Below are 18,531 nucleotides of genomic sequence, written 5' to 3' on the forward strand. Positions count from 1 at the left end.
TAGATGACTCTTGAAGCTCAGCTGTGCTCATCCATTTCAACTCTTGCTTGCTGAAATGATTCATGGTTGCTACTAAAATTCCTGAAAACAAATTTCACTTTATCCTTTATTTTTTTCTGATTTACTTGCTCAAGGTGGTTAAAGACTATAGGGTGCAGGGCCATTATGATGATGGAGCGAAGACCTATATATTAGACAGAAGCTGGTATTCATATTCAACTTGAACTCAAATGCCAGGTCACAGGACAGTGCTTTCCTACATTCCTTTGCTGTCTGGCTCCATGCTTCCTTTTCCTCCTGTGAGACCTAACACATCTAAACAGTTTTACTTACAATTGTGAAGTTCATGACCTTGAGAATCCAGATGGTCATGGCCAAGTTCACCAGTATTAAAATCATGAGGAGCAGGACAAAGAAATACAGGCATCTTTTCCTCCAGCCGTAAATCCCCACTTTGTATATGTGTGGCCCCTCAGAGCTGGGCATGGTGCTCCTGTGGTGGGAATACTGTTCCTGAGGCATCTGAAAGGAAGCAGGTACAGAGAACCACTCACATTAAAAGAGGGAAGAAAGAGGGAAGAAAAAAGCAGGGAGGATCAACTGATGAAGAGCAGTGGCTGGCTGCTGGCTGTCCATCCCCACCTTCTGACGACTCTACGTCTGCTTCCTCTGGACGAAATCTGCTCTCCTGGGTGCTCACTTCAGTCCCTTTATTTGATGCAACCTTATTTCTTGATGAGCATAAAGACACTCATGCACATCTTTGAAGGAAAGCATGCCCTGGAAGCCATTTTCTAAAGGAATCCTTAGACTCCCATCTGTGTTTTGAAGGTGATATCCATAGGGCCCCAAAATCCTAGCATGCAATGTGGCATTAGCCTGAGCAAACAAATTACCCTTGATAATGCACGAGGGTAGCATAACAATAACTAACCAAGCAATTTACTTTGAGAGTTGAAAACAAAAATCTCAAATGAAAACAATTTTGGGCCCTTCTTATGGAGTTTGTAATGATCTTGTGGATACAACTTCAGCTGATGGCTGAACTTTCACCAAGAATAGTGATGACACCTTAGTCTACTGTGTGTTCATTTCTACTGCACTGGGAATCACCAGCCAAGGACTAATTCTGCACTATTAGATGATCTCAATTTTATCACACAGCTCCCAATAACTCTCTTATACATTACAGATGTATTGTAGAGGATAGGGACACAACATGGTCACTCTCACTGGCCCTTTTATGTATGAAGATCAATCAGAAAGAGAAAAACACTCTCCTGGAAGCCTGAAGATGAGACATTTATTCCCTAGTTATTCATTCTGTGAAATTAGACAATGATCATGCAGTCTTGAAGTCATATCTGTAAGGCCCTTCAATTTCCAACTGCTGGTTTTCTGAAAGATCCGAGTAAGGCTTAGAGAAATTAACCTCTGTACATGACTATAAGACTATTGGCACAGCAGGGAGATGAGTCACATAAGAATCTCAGCCTATGGACCCCGCAGATCTGATTGATAGAATGCTCTGGGGCAAATGGAAAGAAACTCATTGTATTACCTACCATCTTGCTTCAGCTGCTTCCCTGTGAGTCACCACAACTAAGCATATCACTATTCATTTAGGTATGAAATGATCATTTGCTGGAAAGATGTGCTCAAAAAAATGTAAGAGGGTGGAGTCAGATATCAAGAATTTTTTAATACATAGTTATAAATTGGCAGAATACAATGGTTGCATCTAAGAGCAATTATGTTATAGGTGTATATATCAAAATAAGCGATGTCATTTTTAAAGGCACCTACAATCTGTTTAACCAAGTAACAATCATAGATTTAGCACCCAGTAACTAGTAATAGCATTGCCTACCCCCATTACCATATAGTTAGACAAGCCTGAATTCTATTGGTCTGTAATGTCATCGCTCAACCTCACCTAAAATCCAAAAATAACCCAAGAATTATAATTTCTAATCTCCAAAAATAGAACCTGGGGTCAGGGAGATTATTGGAAAAAGCTGCCTACCATGTTCTAAATATTTTAAAGCACCTGAGAACATAGCTTCCCTGTTAGCATTTCTTTTTTGAGGGGGTGGGGGTATTTATTTCATTTACATTTCCAATGCTATCCCAAAAGTCCCCCAGATGTTCCCCCACCCACTCCCCCACCCACCCATTCCCACTTCTTGACCCTGTCGTTCCCCTGTACTGAGGCATATAAAGTTTGCACGACTAATGGGCCTCTCTTTCCATTTATGGCTGACTAGGCCATTTTCTGATTCATATGCAGCTAGAGACACGAGCTCTGTGGGGTACTGGTTAGTTCATATTGTTGTTCCACCTATAAGGCTGCAGATCCCTTTAGCTCCTTGGGTACTTTCTCTAGCTCCTCCATTGGGGGCCCTGTGGTCCATCCAATAGCTGACTGTTAGCATCCACTTCTGTGTTTGCTAGGCCCCAGTATAGTCTCACAAGTGACAGCTCTGTCTGGGTCCTTTCAGCAAAATCTTGCTAGTGTATGCAATGGTGTCAGCGTTTGGAAGCTGATTATGGGATGGATCCCCGGATATGGCAGTCTCTTTTTATAGTATAACTGTTTTCAGATAAAATCTTGTAACTATCATGTTAAATATCAAGAAAGCAGAGTTCCTTGAAACATCTCCAAAGAACCCAAGAAGCAGTGTTTTTATCCAACACCATTATTGACTTGTGGGGATTTCAAAGCCTGGTCAAATTATAGGGTTTGAATTCAGATCCTTTGCTGCATAACTTAACGTCTATCTCTCAGTGGCATGGGGCCTAGCTTTCCCACCATACTCCCGCCTCTTCACTCTCCAAGTTTGCAAAATGAACCAGGAGCAGGGAAAGCAGGGAGGAAATTCCTGGGAATGGTTATAGTGGACAGCCTTATGAGGCAAATGTAAGGTACTGTAACTCAGATCGCTAACCTCATACCAGGGGGAAATCCACATGGGCTAAAGATGTTGTGTTCTCTCATTAACAATCTAAATTCGTTGAATTGCTAAAAACAAATACGGGAGACAATCTCAAATCTGTCTTCTGGTCCCTTCTTAGAAAAGTAATTATTGTCCAATGAATGAAATTGAAATTTCAGGTCTTCACTGGGACAGGCTTCTTTTGAACAACCTAGAATAGGGCCCAGGAATGTGAGAACACAGTCAAATATTTCTATGGAGCTGAACGTTAAGGATGCTCTCGGTGGAGTTTATCAGACACTGTATCTCTCTACTTCAGTTTCCCTTCACATTGGCACTTTGCAGGACTTGCAGGTACCTTGGAGATTCAATTAAGAGAAAACTGAACCAAGAGTTCATATAGCTGGGTTGGTGTGAAATATATTTGCATGGCCTACAGTATCCATACAGATACATCCTTGATGGTTCTCCTGCTGTTGGAATGTGTCATTAGAATTTTACTTTCAATCCATGGCACCCACTCACTAAACATGGGGACATAACAGTATTAACCAAGAGGGCGCACTGTGGATAAGGGAGACCCATAGTGGGCAGCACCATAAATATGTGGAGAGTAAAGAAGAGGTATACCAGAAGGGAAGGACATTTTCACATGTGTAAAAACGTAAACTTACAGTTCAGTTTTCATGGTCACCTAGGCAAAACAGAAATACTCTACTCTCAGGAAAATACTCAGTTTATCACACATAATTATACTCTTCTTACCTTTTGTTTTATATGGGAAATGTAGAACTAATTAGAATAGTTGTGTCTATATGTTATGTACAATGGATGTATTTTTAAGTAGAATTATAACTTTATATATGATAGCCATCATTAATTAAAATTTTCTGCCAAAATTGTCATGGGAGACAATTATCTTTTGTACTGTCTATACACAAAATTACAGTGATAAACAGATGCCAAATAAAAAGATAACTGAAGGCAGTGTGACCCGCCCAAAGTATTGATGTATATTATTCTAGCTTTTAGAATATCACCTTTTAAAAGTCAATGATTTAATTTCCTTTGTCATTCCAAATACATATTAATGTTTTAACCAAAGTTTGTTTTAATTTTTTTTGTTTGTTGGTTTGGTTTCAATGACCATCTAACATGTTTATTTGAGCCTCTACACTCAAAAATCTAAAATCCTTCCATAACACCATTCCTAAAGAACCCCACACATAGCAGGGCCTGGGGCAGCACTACAGGCAAAGCTGGTCCATGGGCCCAGGGAAGAGACAGGATAAAGGTCTCACTGGATGATGCTTGAGGAAGGCTAAGAATCCCCCTGGGAGATGGGTTAAAGACAGATTATTTGGCTTCACACCAAGATATTCTAATTTAGGCATGCTAGGGTGTCTCGTGAATTTGTAGTTTTAGAAAGCCTCAAACTGAATGTGACATATGAACCCCTATCCACTGGAGTGTGGTTGAGCTAAAAGTTACACCTTTAAGAAAACCCAGTCTTTGAGCCAGTCAAGGGTAGTTGTTTTAGCATGTTCTAAAACATAAAGCAAGGCTAGACACAGCAATGTGACCCTGACTCGTGTTGTCACCACTGCTTCTCTCTAGGTCACCATTTTCTTGTCCTTACTTTCACAGCGCTACATGACTTTGAGGCACTCCTTCCATGGAGCCTTTCTTTCCAGCACCATATTCCAAAATTTTATTTAGTTTTAAAATGTATTTTTAAAGGAATGTGGTGATGTTATTGCCATCTGGAATTAATTAACTGTTAAAGCAACAATTAACATTGTAACAGCTTTACTGGGGCCTAACTACTCACTAGATCATCTCCTATACAATTTTTTTATATAAAAATAAAGACCTAGCAATGCAGCCTCTGTTATTGGGTTATTATTATTAGGAGTTATCATTTAACAGATAGAACAGAAACAAGCAATAGAGTTAATAGAACCAAGAGATAGAATCTGAGCAGCAGTAAATTTAACTGTACGTTCTTCATAGTCTTTGGTGTTTTTTATTTGTTTTCCTATTCTCACTAATGCTTAGGATTCGCATATCATTGGTTAGCTATGACAATTTCATCTACTGGAATGGTCTATTAGGAACATCCATCTTTTTTTTCTTTTTTTTTTTAATGTTCTTTTTTTATTGGGTATTTATTTCATTTATATTTCCAATGCTATCCCAAAAGTCCCCCACATGCTCCCCCACCCACTCCCCAACCCACCCACTCCCACTTTTTGGCCCTGGCGTTCCCCTGTACTGGGGCATATAAAGTTTGCACAACCAATGGGCCTCTCTTTCCACTGATGGCTGACTAGGCCATCTTCTGATTCATATTCAGCTAGAGACATCATCTTCAAACTGCACCGGACTTTTCTTATTGCTCATTTTCCTCAGACCTTCTTAAGTTTTATGGGTTGCGATTATCCTTCCTGCCTGATATTCATGCCTTTTTTTTTTTCCATCTTGTTTTGCTTTGCATTTGTGAGACTGTGGCCTCAGCGTTTACTCTCTTCGTCTCTGATTATTTTCTAGATCTGTGCTTCATTTTTTTTCCCCCAAATCATGTCATGACTCAAAGCTCTGTTTCCCCTTAGAGATGAGTACTGGATGTTGTCCATTCATATTGTATCTCTATGAAGACAAAATCCAGCTTCATCTGCTAACTACAGTTTAGGATTAAGAAAATAATTTTATAATGACTGGCCATGAAAGAACTTCATCAGGATGCAATGTCTGATACAATATCTCAATGGACAACAACAGGGAAATATACAAGTAGGACTAAAGCATTCTGGGGCGGGGGGGTTGGAGGGGTGGAAGGGAGAGAACAGACAGTACTCTGATGTACAGGCAGCCACAGGTCTGGCTTGAGACAGTGAAAGCAGAAATGGCCTGAGATAGGGTTAAAAGAGTGGCTAAAAAGAGGAGGCTGGGCCCTGGAGACCCTAGTGAAAAGGTTTGGTCTATTTGAAAGGCAATAAAACACCACAGCAGTATATGAGATCAAAATCAACCCATAAACTTGCAAAGTGTATAGCAGTATCCAATTTTGATGGTGTGGTTAAATATATTTGTTGCATGATGGTGACTAACAACTTTTTCTCCGTCTTCAATAGCTATCACACATTCAGTAACTGCACAGATGTGGATAGTTCAGGGAAACAAATCATATCCAGCCAAAAATGCTTCCTAGTACATTTTCTTTCATAGAAGAGGAAAGGATTAAGTTCCTTCAAAAATCAGTGTCTTCTAGACAGGATAGGATCATTGTTATTGCAGTAGCTGTAGCTATCTTCACAAGACTTTATAAGACCTGCACAGCCAACACCCCAGCATGGAAATAGAGGGGCTCATGAGCCCGTATTCCTAGCTGAGGAGATATGGACAGTTCATGGCTAGGAGAGGTAGTCACATTTTTTGTTTGTTTGTTTGTTTTGTTGGTTGGTTTTGGTTTTTTTTTTTTTTTTTCAAGACAAGGTTTTTCTATAGAGCCTTGGCTGTCTTAGAACTCACTATGTAGACAAGCTAGGCTGGTCTTGAACTCATAGATATCTGGCTGCCTCCCAAGTGTTGGGATTAAAGGTGTTCACTACCACTGACTGGCTCAAAGACTCAGTTTTCTTTCTTTTTTTTTTATTGCTTTGTGGTTTACATCATTTTTTAAAATATTTTTTATTACATATTTTCCTCAATTACATTTCCAATGCTATCCCAAAATTCCCCCATACCCCCCCCAATTCCCTACCCACCCATTCCCATTTTTTTGGCCCTGGCATTCCCCTGTACTGGGGCATATAAAGTTTGCAAGTCCAATGGGCCTCTCTTTCCAGTGATGGCCGACTAGGCCATCTTTTGATACATATGCAGCTAGAGTCAAGAGCTCCGGGGTACTGGTTAGTACATAATGTTGTTCCACCTATAGGGTTGCAGATCCCTTTAGCTCCTTGGGTACTTTCTCTAGCTCCTTCATTGGGAGCCCTGTGATCCATCCAATAGCTGACTGTGAGCATCCACTTCTGTGTTTGCTAGGCCCTGGCATAGTCTCACAAGAGACAGCTACATCTGGGTCCTTTCGATAAAATCTTGCTAGTGTATGCAATGGTGTCAGCGTTTGGAAGCTGATTATGGGGTAGATTCCTGGATATGGCAGTCTCTAAATGGTCCATCCTTTCGTCTCAGCTCCAAATTTTGTCTCTGTAACCATGGGTGTTTTGTTCCCAATTCTAAGGAGGGGCATAGTGTCCACACTTCAGTCTTCATTCTTCTTGAGTTTCATGTGTTTAGCAAATTGTATCTTATATCTTGGGTATTCTAGGTTTTGGGCTAATATCCACTTATCAGTTTTCTTAAAGGTGCAACTTTTAGCTCAACCACACTCCAGTGGCTAGCTCTACATACACATATAAGTGGGCAGCATATGCTGGGCTCAGTGTGTTATTAAAAATAGGAGGATGAAGTTGGAAGGTGGTGTTTCAGGATGAATCTTGGATGAGTAAGGAGGGAAGCATGGGTTGAATATGACCAGAATACATTATATGTATGATATTTTTAAAAAATTCATAAGGCAGTATTAATTTCCATTAGTATTCAAAATTTCTTTATGCTTTTTTATAGAATGTTTTAACATTCATTTTTCTGAATATAGACTCATCTCTTCTTGGTATTTAAAACCCTCTTGATTTCCAATAGCATCACAAGTGTGTCATATGGTAGGTCTTTCCAATAAATGAAGGCATGAAAGTCGTAGCAATGTTCAGTAGAGCATACATACCCTCTAACTGTAAGCCAGAAAGCAGCCTTCAGAGGACAGGGGATAAAACATGCACAGCCTTTGGCTTTCATCATACTAGTGCCAAGAAGGCTTCCATCCAAAGCATCACTCCACACTTCCACGAGGCTATTTTCAGTGTTCACCTGTTTACAAACAAGGCCAGCTGACTTAAATATAATCTATTTCTCATGTATAAAGTATAATTGGGTTCTATTTTCCAGGGGATGAATATAGCAAACTTTCTCTTGCCTTAGTATTTGAGCATAGAGAGTCAGCGGTTAACGTTATAATCAGTCATAATCTCAGACTAGGTGATTGAATACATGAAGAAAGCCAAAGGCTAAATTTAAATAGATAGAAATAACCTGTTTCAACCAATGGGCCAATGAAATAAACCGATGGCTCTCAAAAGTGGACTACAAATGACCATTAGATATGTTTCCATCAGCTGTAGATATCAGGGAAATAAAACACCAAAAACTACATTGAGATGCCACCTCAGCCCAGTCAGGATGGTTATCACTGCAAACAAGTAATGAAAAATGCTCATGAGGATGTGAGCAAACAGAACACTTCTACGTGGCAGCTTCAGATGTGATTTTTGTCTAGCCACTGTGGAAAAACAACTAAAAATAGACTTATCATCTGAATTTCTACTGGTACAAAGGAACCTATCTCAGCAGCACATTCATGGTTATTATAGCACTATCCACAGAGCCAAGCTACGGAATCAGCCTAAGTATGGCTCAACAATGAATGGATAAAGAAAATATAAGGACTGGTAGCCTGGGCCAAGCTTTGCACTTTGACACTGTAGCCATTGTCTCTTTACTTAAGGAAGCTACAGAGCTTCATGGTGTCCTGTGCACTTCTGTAATAAGACTGAGATCCTTACAAACACAGGGAATAAGGACAGGAGCTCAGTAATGTTATTATGATACTCCTTCCTAAATACAGTTGGTGTCAAGGAATTGCTTAGGAAAATGCTCTATTGTCCATCTCACAGTTCATTGCTAGATAGAGGAACACTGGATTGTTTTAGGCAAAATCCACACAGCTGGTATGCTTGGTGGGCTGACATAGGATGGTTGGTTATTGCCAGAAGCCACAAGTTTCTGTCTTCTGTTAATGTTTTAGTTCCAGCAAAGTTCTTTCTAATAAGAATAAGAATCTTTCTTCCTAAGTGTAAGAGTTAGTTATAATATAGTTACAAGGACGGCTTTGTAATTTGAAGCATTAGAATAGATTAGGCTTTGGGAAATGATGTTTTTAAAAACCAAAATAAAATTTAAAGGTATATTAATGTAATCAAGGCTCCCAGTCATTGTCTTTATTATTTTTTTCTTTTTTATATAATCATGGAAAATGTGATGTGCCTCAATTAGCTCTGCTAGTCAGGAATGGTTTACAGTGAAGGTATTGGCCAGCAGTTAACTTTTTAATGGTGTTTGACTTTGCTGACCACTATACATCATAGTATCTTATTTCATACGGCAAGGTACAGATTCATTTGAGGGGACATGCTAAAAATATAATATATACTTTGATATAATCCTGTTTTGGGACATATGGGACATTGAGCCCATATCATGCATCTGAGAGAACCACTCTACCACTCATCTCTAGCCATAGCATTTTGAAAGATTTTTAAAAAGGTATAAAATGAGTATAGTTGTTCACTTAGTTACATACTATACATTGAAAAAAATTGAGGGTCCCTATCTTTTCCATAGAGATAAGCAAAGCAAAGCTAAAAGCAAACCGAACTTCTGACTACCCAATGTACCAGTTACTACAGGTTGTTTCTGGAATTCATTGCTCTTCACAAGGATGAAAGTGGTTCCATCTGTGCTTTCATCAACCTCCTAAGTCAATGAGAGAGGCCAACAGCAAACACTCTTATCAGTTGAAACTTTAGAAGTTGAGTTAGTTGGCAGGAAGAAAGCATGGAGGATTCCATTACAGAAAACAGAGACCATCAACCCACTGTGGCCCCAGAAAGCCAGTCTTGACAAGGTGAGAACAGGAAGGAAACTAGTTTCCAAAGGAGTCATAGCAACCTTCAGGTTGTTGAACACCATGCTTATGCCCACGACTTGAGTGAGCCCAGAAAAGAGAAAGCACTGAGTTTGTAGAGAATGGATAGCTGCCAGTAAATGGATCACACATCCTTGACAGAGCTAGGGTCAATTGCCGAACAACAAGCCCCTGTATTTTCCTATTTGGAAATGAGCATGATGCAAATCAAGAGAGTGGGGTGTAATGTTTTGGTGATGCCTCATGTCAACATTTCTGGTAATATGAAAAAGTAAACCCAAATTACATAATTGCACAACTCCTAATGAGTTTTTATAAATAGCAGGCAGAAGTTCCTGTACAGGCTCATTCATCGTTTTCAGAGCTGATTGTGGCATGTGAACCATTCTGGATTATCTTGGCACATGCACAACCTTCTATTAGCCGTGACAATTTTGAGCTTCCTGATTTTAAACTATTTGCTGTGAAGGGTTGTTTTCACTCAGCCATATTAACATTAGTCCTGGATTATTAGTATCTGGCACAACTTGAGAAATTTTTAACAAACTTGTCACTTTGAGATTTGATGTAATAATCAGTTTTTTTTTTTACCTCACAAAATTCATCCAGGAAAGTCAATGACTGTTTACAGCCTAAGAACATTTTCTTTTAAAATGAATATTTGGATTGATTTTAAAGTGAGGAATCATACAGTTTAGCTTCCAGAGATTTGGGATATATAAATCTTAAACAACTTTAATTGAAAATTAGATTAAAGGGGCAGACATTTAAGAAAACCCCATCTCACTCTTAGCCTTTCTCCCTTGGGACAACTATTTTTCTAGACTTTAAAAAAAATAACTCCAGACATGACCAATACATATAGAGCCCATGTTCAATATATATGTTCAAAGCACACACACATTTGAATTTGCCTTTTTATACCAGGAAGAGGTAATTTCATAGACTATTCTAAATTTAAGCTGTCTTATTTAACTAAGCAACAGCAAACACACAGGAATTTGTTTATTTACTTAATTAAAAATTAAAATTTGAGACAGAGTTCTAGGATACCTTAGGCTATCCTGTATACAAGGCTTCAGAGTTCTAGGATAGCTTAGGCTATCCTGTATACAAGGCATATCTTTGATATCCTGATCCTCCTGCCTCTACCTCCTAAGAGCTGCAGTTACAAATACAATCACAACACTTATTTTTTTCTTTTTAGAAAAGCTATACAATTTAAAATTGTATGGCCACATTATACATGTATATTATATATATTTATATGTATATATATGCATATATATGTGTGTATATATATGAGTATATGTGTGTGTGTGTGTATATATATATATATATATATATAGCCTCAGCTTTCATATATATGTGAAAAGTGTGTGTGTGTGTGTGTGTGTGTGTGTGTGTGTATGAAAGCTGAGGTTATTTTGAAATTTTTTTTTACTCTCTCCTGCATTTCCTTTCAACCAGTACTTAAGAGTTTCTATACTACTATACTATGCAGACACCAGGCAACAAAACTGACCCTGTAACTCTTGTAGAACTTGTATATTTGCCAAGAAACGAAAAGAAATACTAATCATCAACTTAAAATCCAATTGAAACACACTTAGCAGATGTGTGCAAGACAGCTGGGTTGTACCTGTGGAAGCTCTTTTCTGGAAAGGGCTCAGTAAGGGATGCAGCCCCACCCTCAATGTGGGCAGTACCACCCTAGCCACTGGAGACTGGAGAGATAGCATTCTCTCTGTTTCCCAATTTTCATGCTGTTCTTCTTTGTCATATCCTCCTGCCACCATGACAGAAACCTCTGAAATCCTGAGCTCAAATAAATTTTTGCTGCTTTTACCTTAGTCCAGGAATTCCATCTGCAACAGAAAGTCCAACGTGCAAGTACACATGTAACTTCATGTCCGCATCCTTCGCAATCAATGTTATGAAGAAAAAAGTGAAGCAGAGGCAGAAGGATGATGTCTGCGGCTCTGCTTGTGTTGCAGGGGCTCCCCCAAAGGATGGGAGAAGGAAACGGAGAAGTGAATAAGCATAAGGGGAAGCACCTGTGGAGGAAAGAGACCCAGCAGGTGTAGAGTGAGGCCTTGGGGAGGGAGTTCGCTTGACATGTGTAAAGGGTATTTTCTGGATCATTGAAGGCCAACAAGAAATTGAAAACAAGTATGGATTCATGTTGCTAAGAGCTCACACAAGCTGTAGTCAGACCTCAGCTATGATATGATTGCAGCTGTAAACCAACACTGCAGAAGGAAGATGTCAGGATGAGATGACCATATTGCTCTAGCTAGGCTGTCACAGATGAGAATGGAGGCTTGGAGTCAAGTCTGGGATTACTGATATCTTCTGGGGAGATGCTGTCATGTCTAGACCTGTAAAGATATAGAAGGGATGGGCAGGGCACTCTCCCAGTGTGGTGACTATTGGGCAAGTACAGCTAACAGACATCTCTGATGCCTGGGGCAGGGCATGGGAGAGCTCAGGTGTCCAATAACAGGTAAAGGTTCTAGAAAAGCATCAAGGGAAATGAGAAAGCCATTTACTGTTGGAAAAGAGTGAGGAAGCAGGCTCAAGGGCAGGAGAACATGGAGCAAGTAGTTACATAAATGTTAAAATGAGCATAGACTCTAAAATGCTAGTCACAGAAGTACGTGGAAAAAGCTCTGGAATGTAAGAGCTGTGTGCGTACATACAAACAGGTAAGTTTCTACCACATAAATATTAAGTAGTAAGAGCAGATAATTTGCATGTAAGTATAAAATACTTTCTTCTAATGAGCCAGAAGATAATTCAGTATCATTATGAACATTAATGCTCACCATTCTAGAGGGCAGACATGTGAGATGCCACTGAAGTTGCTTTAGACAGAAAGCTATTGGTGATACACATGTGCACATTCATACTAATCAGTATAGACATATGAATGTGTCTATTCCTGACAATTGCTGGAAGGTTAACAGTCTTAAAGCCATTTTGTTATGAAAGAAATAAGGGACCCAAGGGATGCAGGGATATTCTCAAGAACCCCTATGTAGGATTTATTTAAGTTAGAGTCTCAGACCATCTTTTCTTTGTATTACATGGGGAGTGAGGCAAAGACTCTGCTGTCTCTTAATGCAAAACAAGGCACTTAGAATTACCACAGAGGTATGTGGTAGGCATTTACATGTCCCTAATCACTGCCATGCCCTGCCAAGTCCAAGTTTTTCTACAGGTCCTCCTGTTGCACTGTATCAATGAACAAACCAAAAGACCCCCTCCCTGGTCTCATGGCAGGTAAGAAGTAGTGATAGAGGAGACTGATATCCAACATAAAAACACAAGTATATTTTATTTATGACAGGGGATGAATGCCTTGTAGGAACGATTAAGGGACAGTGTGGCCTTGTGGTGAATGCTGTATTTGAGCGAGGATTTTAAAGACTCTCAAGAACTGATGGAGATTTGGTTTTATAAAGAATTCAGACTTCATCTAAATGTGGTACTTGATGTTTCAAGTTGAGGATCAGAGATGAATGTGTTAAGGACAGTCTTGAATAGAAGTCATCAAAATCCTGACTGAAGGCTTAATTCGGCCATCTGTATAAGCAAAGGAAGCTATGTCCATCTATCATGGCTACTGTCTGGGGATCCATTCAGCTCACCAGGCACCCTTCACTGCACAGGGCCAGAGCTTCCCAAATCCCCATGGATGCTTCTGACAAAAGCCAGATGAGGACACTCATAGCTAAGCTCCCACAGCTTTTCTGCAGCTTAAGGGCAGGGCTGCAGCATAATATAATAATGCTTGTGACCCAAAGCTTGAAAAGTTTGTGGGCAACATAAAACCCCATTCTTCATTCTTCTAACAGATGAGAAAAGTAGGTTTCAGAAGTTGCAGGTACTTAAGGTCACAGGTTATTTCCTAATAAACGTCTGCTAAGTAGAGAAAATGTAAGATTCCCAGAAATTCCCAGCCTTGGTACTTCCCATATGAACTCTTGTTTCATTCATTTCCTTGCCCTGAAGCATGGCATACACACTTTCTAGTACTCAAGGATGCACCATGAGAAAACCTCCAGCTTTTTTATGAAAAACATGAATAAATTACTATCACATAGTATAAGTCCTTCTAAACTTTTCATTTATTTGGTTTTAGTTTTTAAGTTTTTATTTATTTTTCTCTTATATAATTCACCTGCAGCTTCCCCTCCCTCTACTCCTCCAAGTCTCCCTTCTCTTCCTCACCCCAAGGCTCCCCTCCACTCTAGAAAAGAGCATACCTCCCAGGGATATCAACCAATCACAGCACAAGATACAGTAAAACTAGGTACAAACCCTCACACCAAGGTTACACGAGGCAGTAGGAGGAAAGGGGGCCCAAGAACAGGCAAAAGAGTTAGAGATACCGCTGCCTTCCACTGTCAGAAGTTCCCCTGAAACACCAAGCCTCCCCATCAAACACCAAGCCAACAACCATTACATATATGCAGAAGACCTAACACAGACCCACACAGGCTCTGTGCTTGCCATTTCAGTTTGTATGTGCTCTTATTAGCCCTGCTTTGCTGGCTTAGAGGGCCATGTGCTCTTGTGTCTCTTGGTATTATTGACTGTAGCCCAGACTGAATTCAAATTCATGGCAATCCTCTTGTCTTCCATCACCACACCTGGCTTTAAATGTTTTGCTGAATGTATTTAACTAATACAGCATATGACTATTAGTATCTGAGTTAGACATGCAAGGCAACTGAGAAATTGGGAGATTTAGTAATTTTCCCCAAGTCACTCAGTCTGCAAACCCTGGCTAAAAACCCTATTCTCATTTTGTTGTTAAAATGCTCTCAGATATAGGCAAATACTCATGTGGACCAGTATGATTGCTAATTAAGAATTTAATTTAAAATCATCTTTGTCAGAATTTTTAAACATAAATATTATTAAGTTTGTCAAAAATAATATTTGATTAAGTGCCATATCTAAATCAGTCAGGGTATGTGTTACTCTAAGAATAGGTATTTTTCTCAAGGGAAGCAAAGCCTCTCAAAGCCATAAATTTTTATAGCATCATGAAAAACAGCTCCAGCAAATGGATGCATCCTTCTATAGTGATTTGATGGTTCCATAAAATTACCATTGATTCAATGGAGTCTCCCTTGACAATTGGGTGGCAAAGATCTTCAGCTATTACCTGTGATCCTGGATGCTGGAAATGAAATCTGTAGTCTAAAAGGAGATGCTTATCTCATTTTCTGTCATTTTATTTTATATAAAAATTGGAACTTAACAGGTACAAGCATGACAATAAAGTTATAAGATAGAGCAGGAGAGATGTCTCAGTGGCCAAGAGCACCTGCTGCTTGCCGCTCTAACAGGTGACCCAGGCTCTATTCCTAGCGCAATTCCACACCAGGAACTCACAGTTGCCTATAACTCCACTTCCAGTGGATCTGATATCTTCTTCTGGTCTCTGTGTATACCTGCATTGAAGGTGGTATACAGACATTCATATACACATAAAATAAATAAAAACTTTTAAAAACATTAATGCCTTTTGTTAAACATTCTTTGTCCATGCTATAAGTTGGAGGAGTACATACACAAATGCATTTATGTCTATCAAGATACAATTTGCATGCAGTGAATATATGCAGATAGTAACTAGAGAAGTCGATGGATTTTAGACATCGGTGCTTATTTGTAAATAAGACAGGACATATTTATCACTCTCTAGATTCCTCTCATGTACTTTTTTTCTAAAGATTGATTTTCTTTAAATTATGTGTGTTTGCATGTATATCTATGTTGGGCTATGCACATGTGAGTACAGATACCCACAGAAGTCAGAAGAGGACGCTGGACCATCTGAAGCTGGAATTTCAGGTGTTTATGAGCCACTCAACATGAGTGTTGGCAACCAATGTTTGGTCCTCTGGGGAAAAAAAAAGTACATATTCTTAACTACTGAGCCTTCTCTCCAGCCCTTCATGCCTTTTCTTAAACAACCCCTACCTCTATGTACAGTGACTCATCTGGTCTCTCCCATATTTACAACTTTTTAATTGCAGCTGCCATTCATGTGATTGTTTGAACATCTCACTGTGAGCCCTGTGTTCCTGACCACCATGATAGCTTCTGTATTTCTCTTCAATAAGGTACTCAACCTATCTCAGTGGTGCTCTTGTGAAGAAATAAGCCACAACATCACGATTCCATCCAATAAATCCCACTTCAAGAGAACTGAAGAAAGGATTCTTTGAGTCACTGTGTTCTAGAGTTCTATTGAGAAACTCTCCTGAGGCAAACTGAATTGAGCCATATAAATGCTTACTCATTGGTAGCACAAATGGGTGAAGGAGCAGTGTGCCTCTCAAAGGAAGAAGAGCTTCCCAGAACCCATCTACCATGGGGCCATGGCAAGAGAGACCACAGATAAACATTTTTGGTTTTATGGGTCACCTAGACACTCAGATCTTCATGAGTTATGTTAGGATGTAGCTAAGTAATGAATTGGAAAAAAAGAAAAGAAAAAATAAAGTAATCTGACCATGGCTATACACAGCCATGACACCAGCACTTGGGAGCCTGTGCAAGCATCAGGAATTTAAGGCTAACCTGGTTTACAGAGTGACAACTCAGTCTCAACAAAGCAAAGCAAAGCAAAATCACTTTGTGAGTGAAAATGAATTCATAGGAGAGCACATGGATGAAATGAAGTCCATTGTTCGTTTGATGTCTTCTGTTTGGATCCTCAGTGTGTAATATATCGTGGGCAGCTTTCTCATATAGTGAAGCCAGTCCATGTTGGGACCGATGTTTGTCATGGCACAGTCAAAGTTACACTGTCCAGACTCACCCCTTCCCTGCACCCTGCCTGCTAGAGCAAAGCAAATGTTGATTGAGATGAACAGGTACTGGACAAGAGAGGAATCACAGAGGAAATGTAATGGCGACACTGAATAAAACAATAAAGGGAAAGAGCCAGAAAGATCTTAATGAAAGAGAAGGGAGAAGACAGCCACATGACCACACTGGAATAGAAGAACAGTGCAGCTCAGCTCCCAGATAAGTGGCTTTCAGCAGTCTTCATTCATGAACTATAGCATGTGCTTAATTAAACCCCAGTCAGAGTTACTACAGCGGGACAGTAAGGAGCTGCTTGAAGAACGTAGCTCACCCTGCTTCTTATTAACTCAGAGCTCAGTGAAAGCCAAAATTAGTGGCTGACCACTTCAACCTTGGCAAGTAGTGGCAGGGCCTCCAGGCATTCAAAACACATCTTGTGGAAGACAGGACATTCACAAGTGAGTCTGATCCTATCAGAGGAATTGGAAATGTGTTTTGTTCAGAGAGGGTCTCTCTCTCTCTCTCTCTCTTTCTCTCTCTCTCTCTCTCTCTCTCTCTCTCTCTCTCTGATCCCTGGCAGTATTGTCTTTATCAGGGAACTGTGCTTGCTTTAATAGGCACCATTGCTTTAGTGGTTAAAATGAGAAGAATAAAGCATCTGTATCCACAGCCACCTACACATACCCCACATCACAACCATCAGCAAAGAGCTGTTACCAATCCAATCTCACAGGATTTACACAGGAAGCGAACCATGGTGACGCAGCCCTCTGTGAGCTCTGCAGGCCCAGCTGAGAGTCAGGTCAGGGGCCAGAGCTTACAAGTTTTCCTTTAGAGGAGGTGGCTCACATTTGGCAGCAGGAATCTGAAGCAATAATGAAGACAGTCACCTTGCCAAGCGGCAGCAAAGGTGAAGTAACAGGGACAGAGCGACACAGAGGAAATGCACACCGAAGGGAAGCTGAGCAACTCAGCACACAGGCTTCTCTCTCGGCCTGATTGTCTTTATCATGATCTGGTTACGTAGTTCCTTTTCAGTTTACTTGATGCCACAATAGTGAATGCTAAGCACACATATGCCTTAATTTGAGAATGTTCACTATGCAGAGGACTTCACCTTATGTGTATTCGCAACACATCATACAGCAGACATTATCTTAGTCCATTTAAAGACTAGGAATTGGGGCCCAAGCTGATAGTGAAAGCTGGCTAAGGTTGCAGAGTTGGGATCCTAATGGAGCCTGAACCCAATTCTCAGATTTACACCTCTTTTGCTATGACATGGTCATTTCATCTTTTTTTTTTTTTTTTAATTTGCCATACTCCCTTCTCCCTGGCATCTACTCCTTTTCTTGCTTAGATGATAAGGAAAGTTCACAAATATATTTTTTCTCTTGTCAAATAGAGATTAATTCATGTATTACAGGGGGAAGATAAAGACAACAGCATGGGTAAGAATGATGGAGAGATGGATAAAATATTTCAAGAGGTTCAAACTCAGGAAAGAGGATGGAGAGATACTTTTGAAAGGGGAGTGCGCCCTTGAGATTGTAGAAATGATGGGTTTTGAGAACCTGCAAAGAACCTTTAAAGCCTTCTCTCTTGACAGAGAAGCCCTTTAATCCTGAGATCCAGAACAGTGTGGAGCCGAGACCTTCTAGAGATTTCTACCAGCAATGTTTATTCTGTTTTCAAAGCCCACGTCTATATCAACCACCACCATCACCATTGTATGTGGCTCCTGAGGCCATGAGGAAGACACCGAGCTCCACAGTGCACAGAAGCATATTGAGCTCACTTTGATCATGCATGAGAGCAAAAAAAGAACAGCCCCCAACCTGCCTCATGGTAGAGCAAGGGAAGCTGTCACTCAAGATGTTGTGTCACATCGTTCTGGCATTTGCCATCAATGCTAGACTAGGATTTCTGCAGTAG

General features: G+C 40.0%; 1 protein-coding gene across 5 annotated transcripts in view; it reads right to left on the bottom strand.

Moving 5' to 3' along the window:
* Sgcd (sarcoglycan, delta (dystrophin-associated glycoprotein)) overlaps nucleotides 1-18,531 on the bottom strand; it is a 1,018,375-nt gene that overhangs the window by 383,775 nt on the left and 616,069 nt on the right. For all 5 annotated transcript variants that reach the window (XM_006533307.4, XM_006533306.4, NM_011891.5 and 2 more), the window contains one exon: nucleotides 334-522. In XM_006533307.4, the coding sequence (XP_006533370.1) occupies nucleotides 334-522 (189 nt within the window). The remainder of the gene's footprint in view (nucleotides 1-333; nucleotides 523-18,531) is intronic.

The sequence above is a fragment of the Mus musculus genome, chromosome 11, assembly GCF_000001635.26.
Source record: "Mus musculus strain C57BL/6J chromosome 11, GRCm38.p6 C57BL/6J".
NCBI classification, from domain to species: Eukaryota; Metazoa; Chordata; class Mammalia; order Rodentia; family Muridae; genus Mus; species Mus musculus.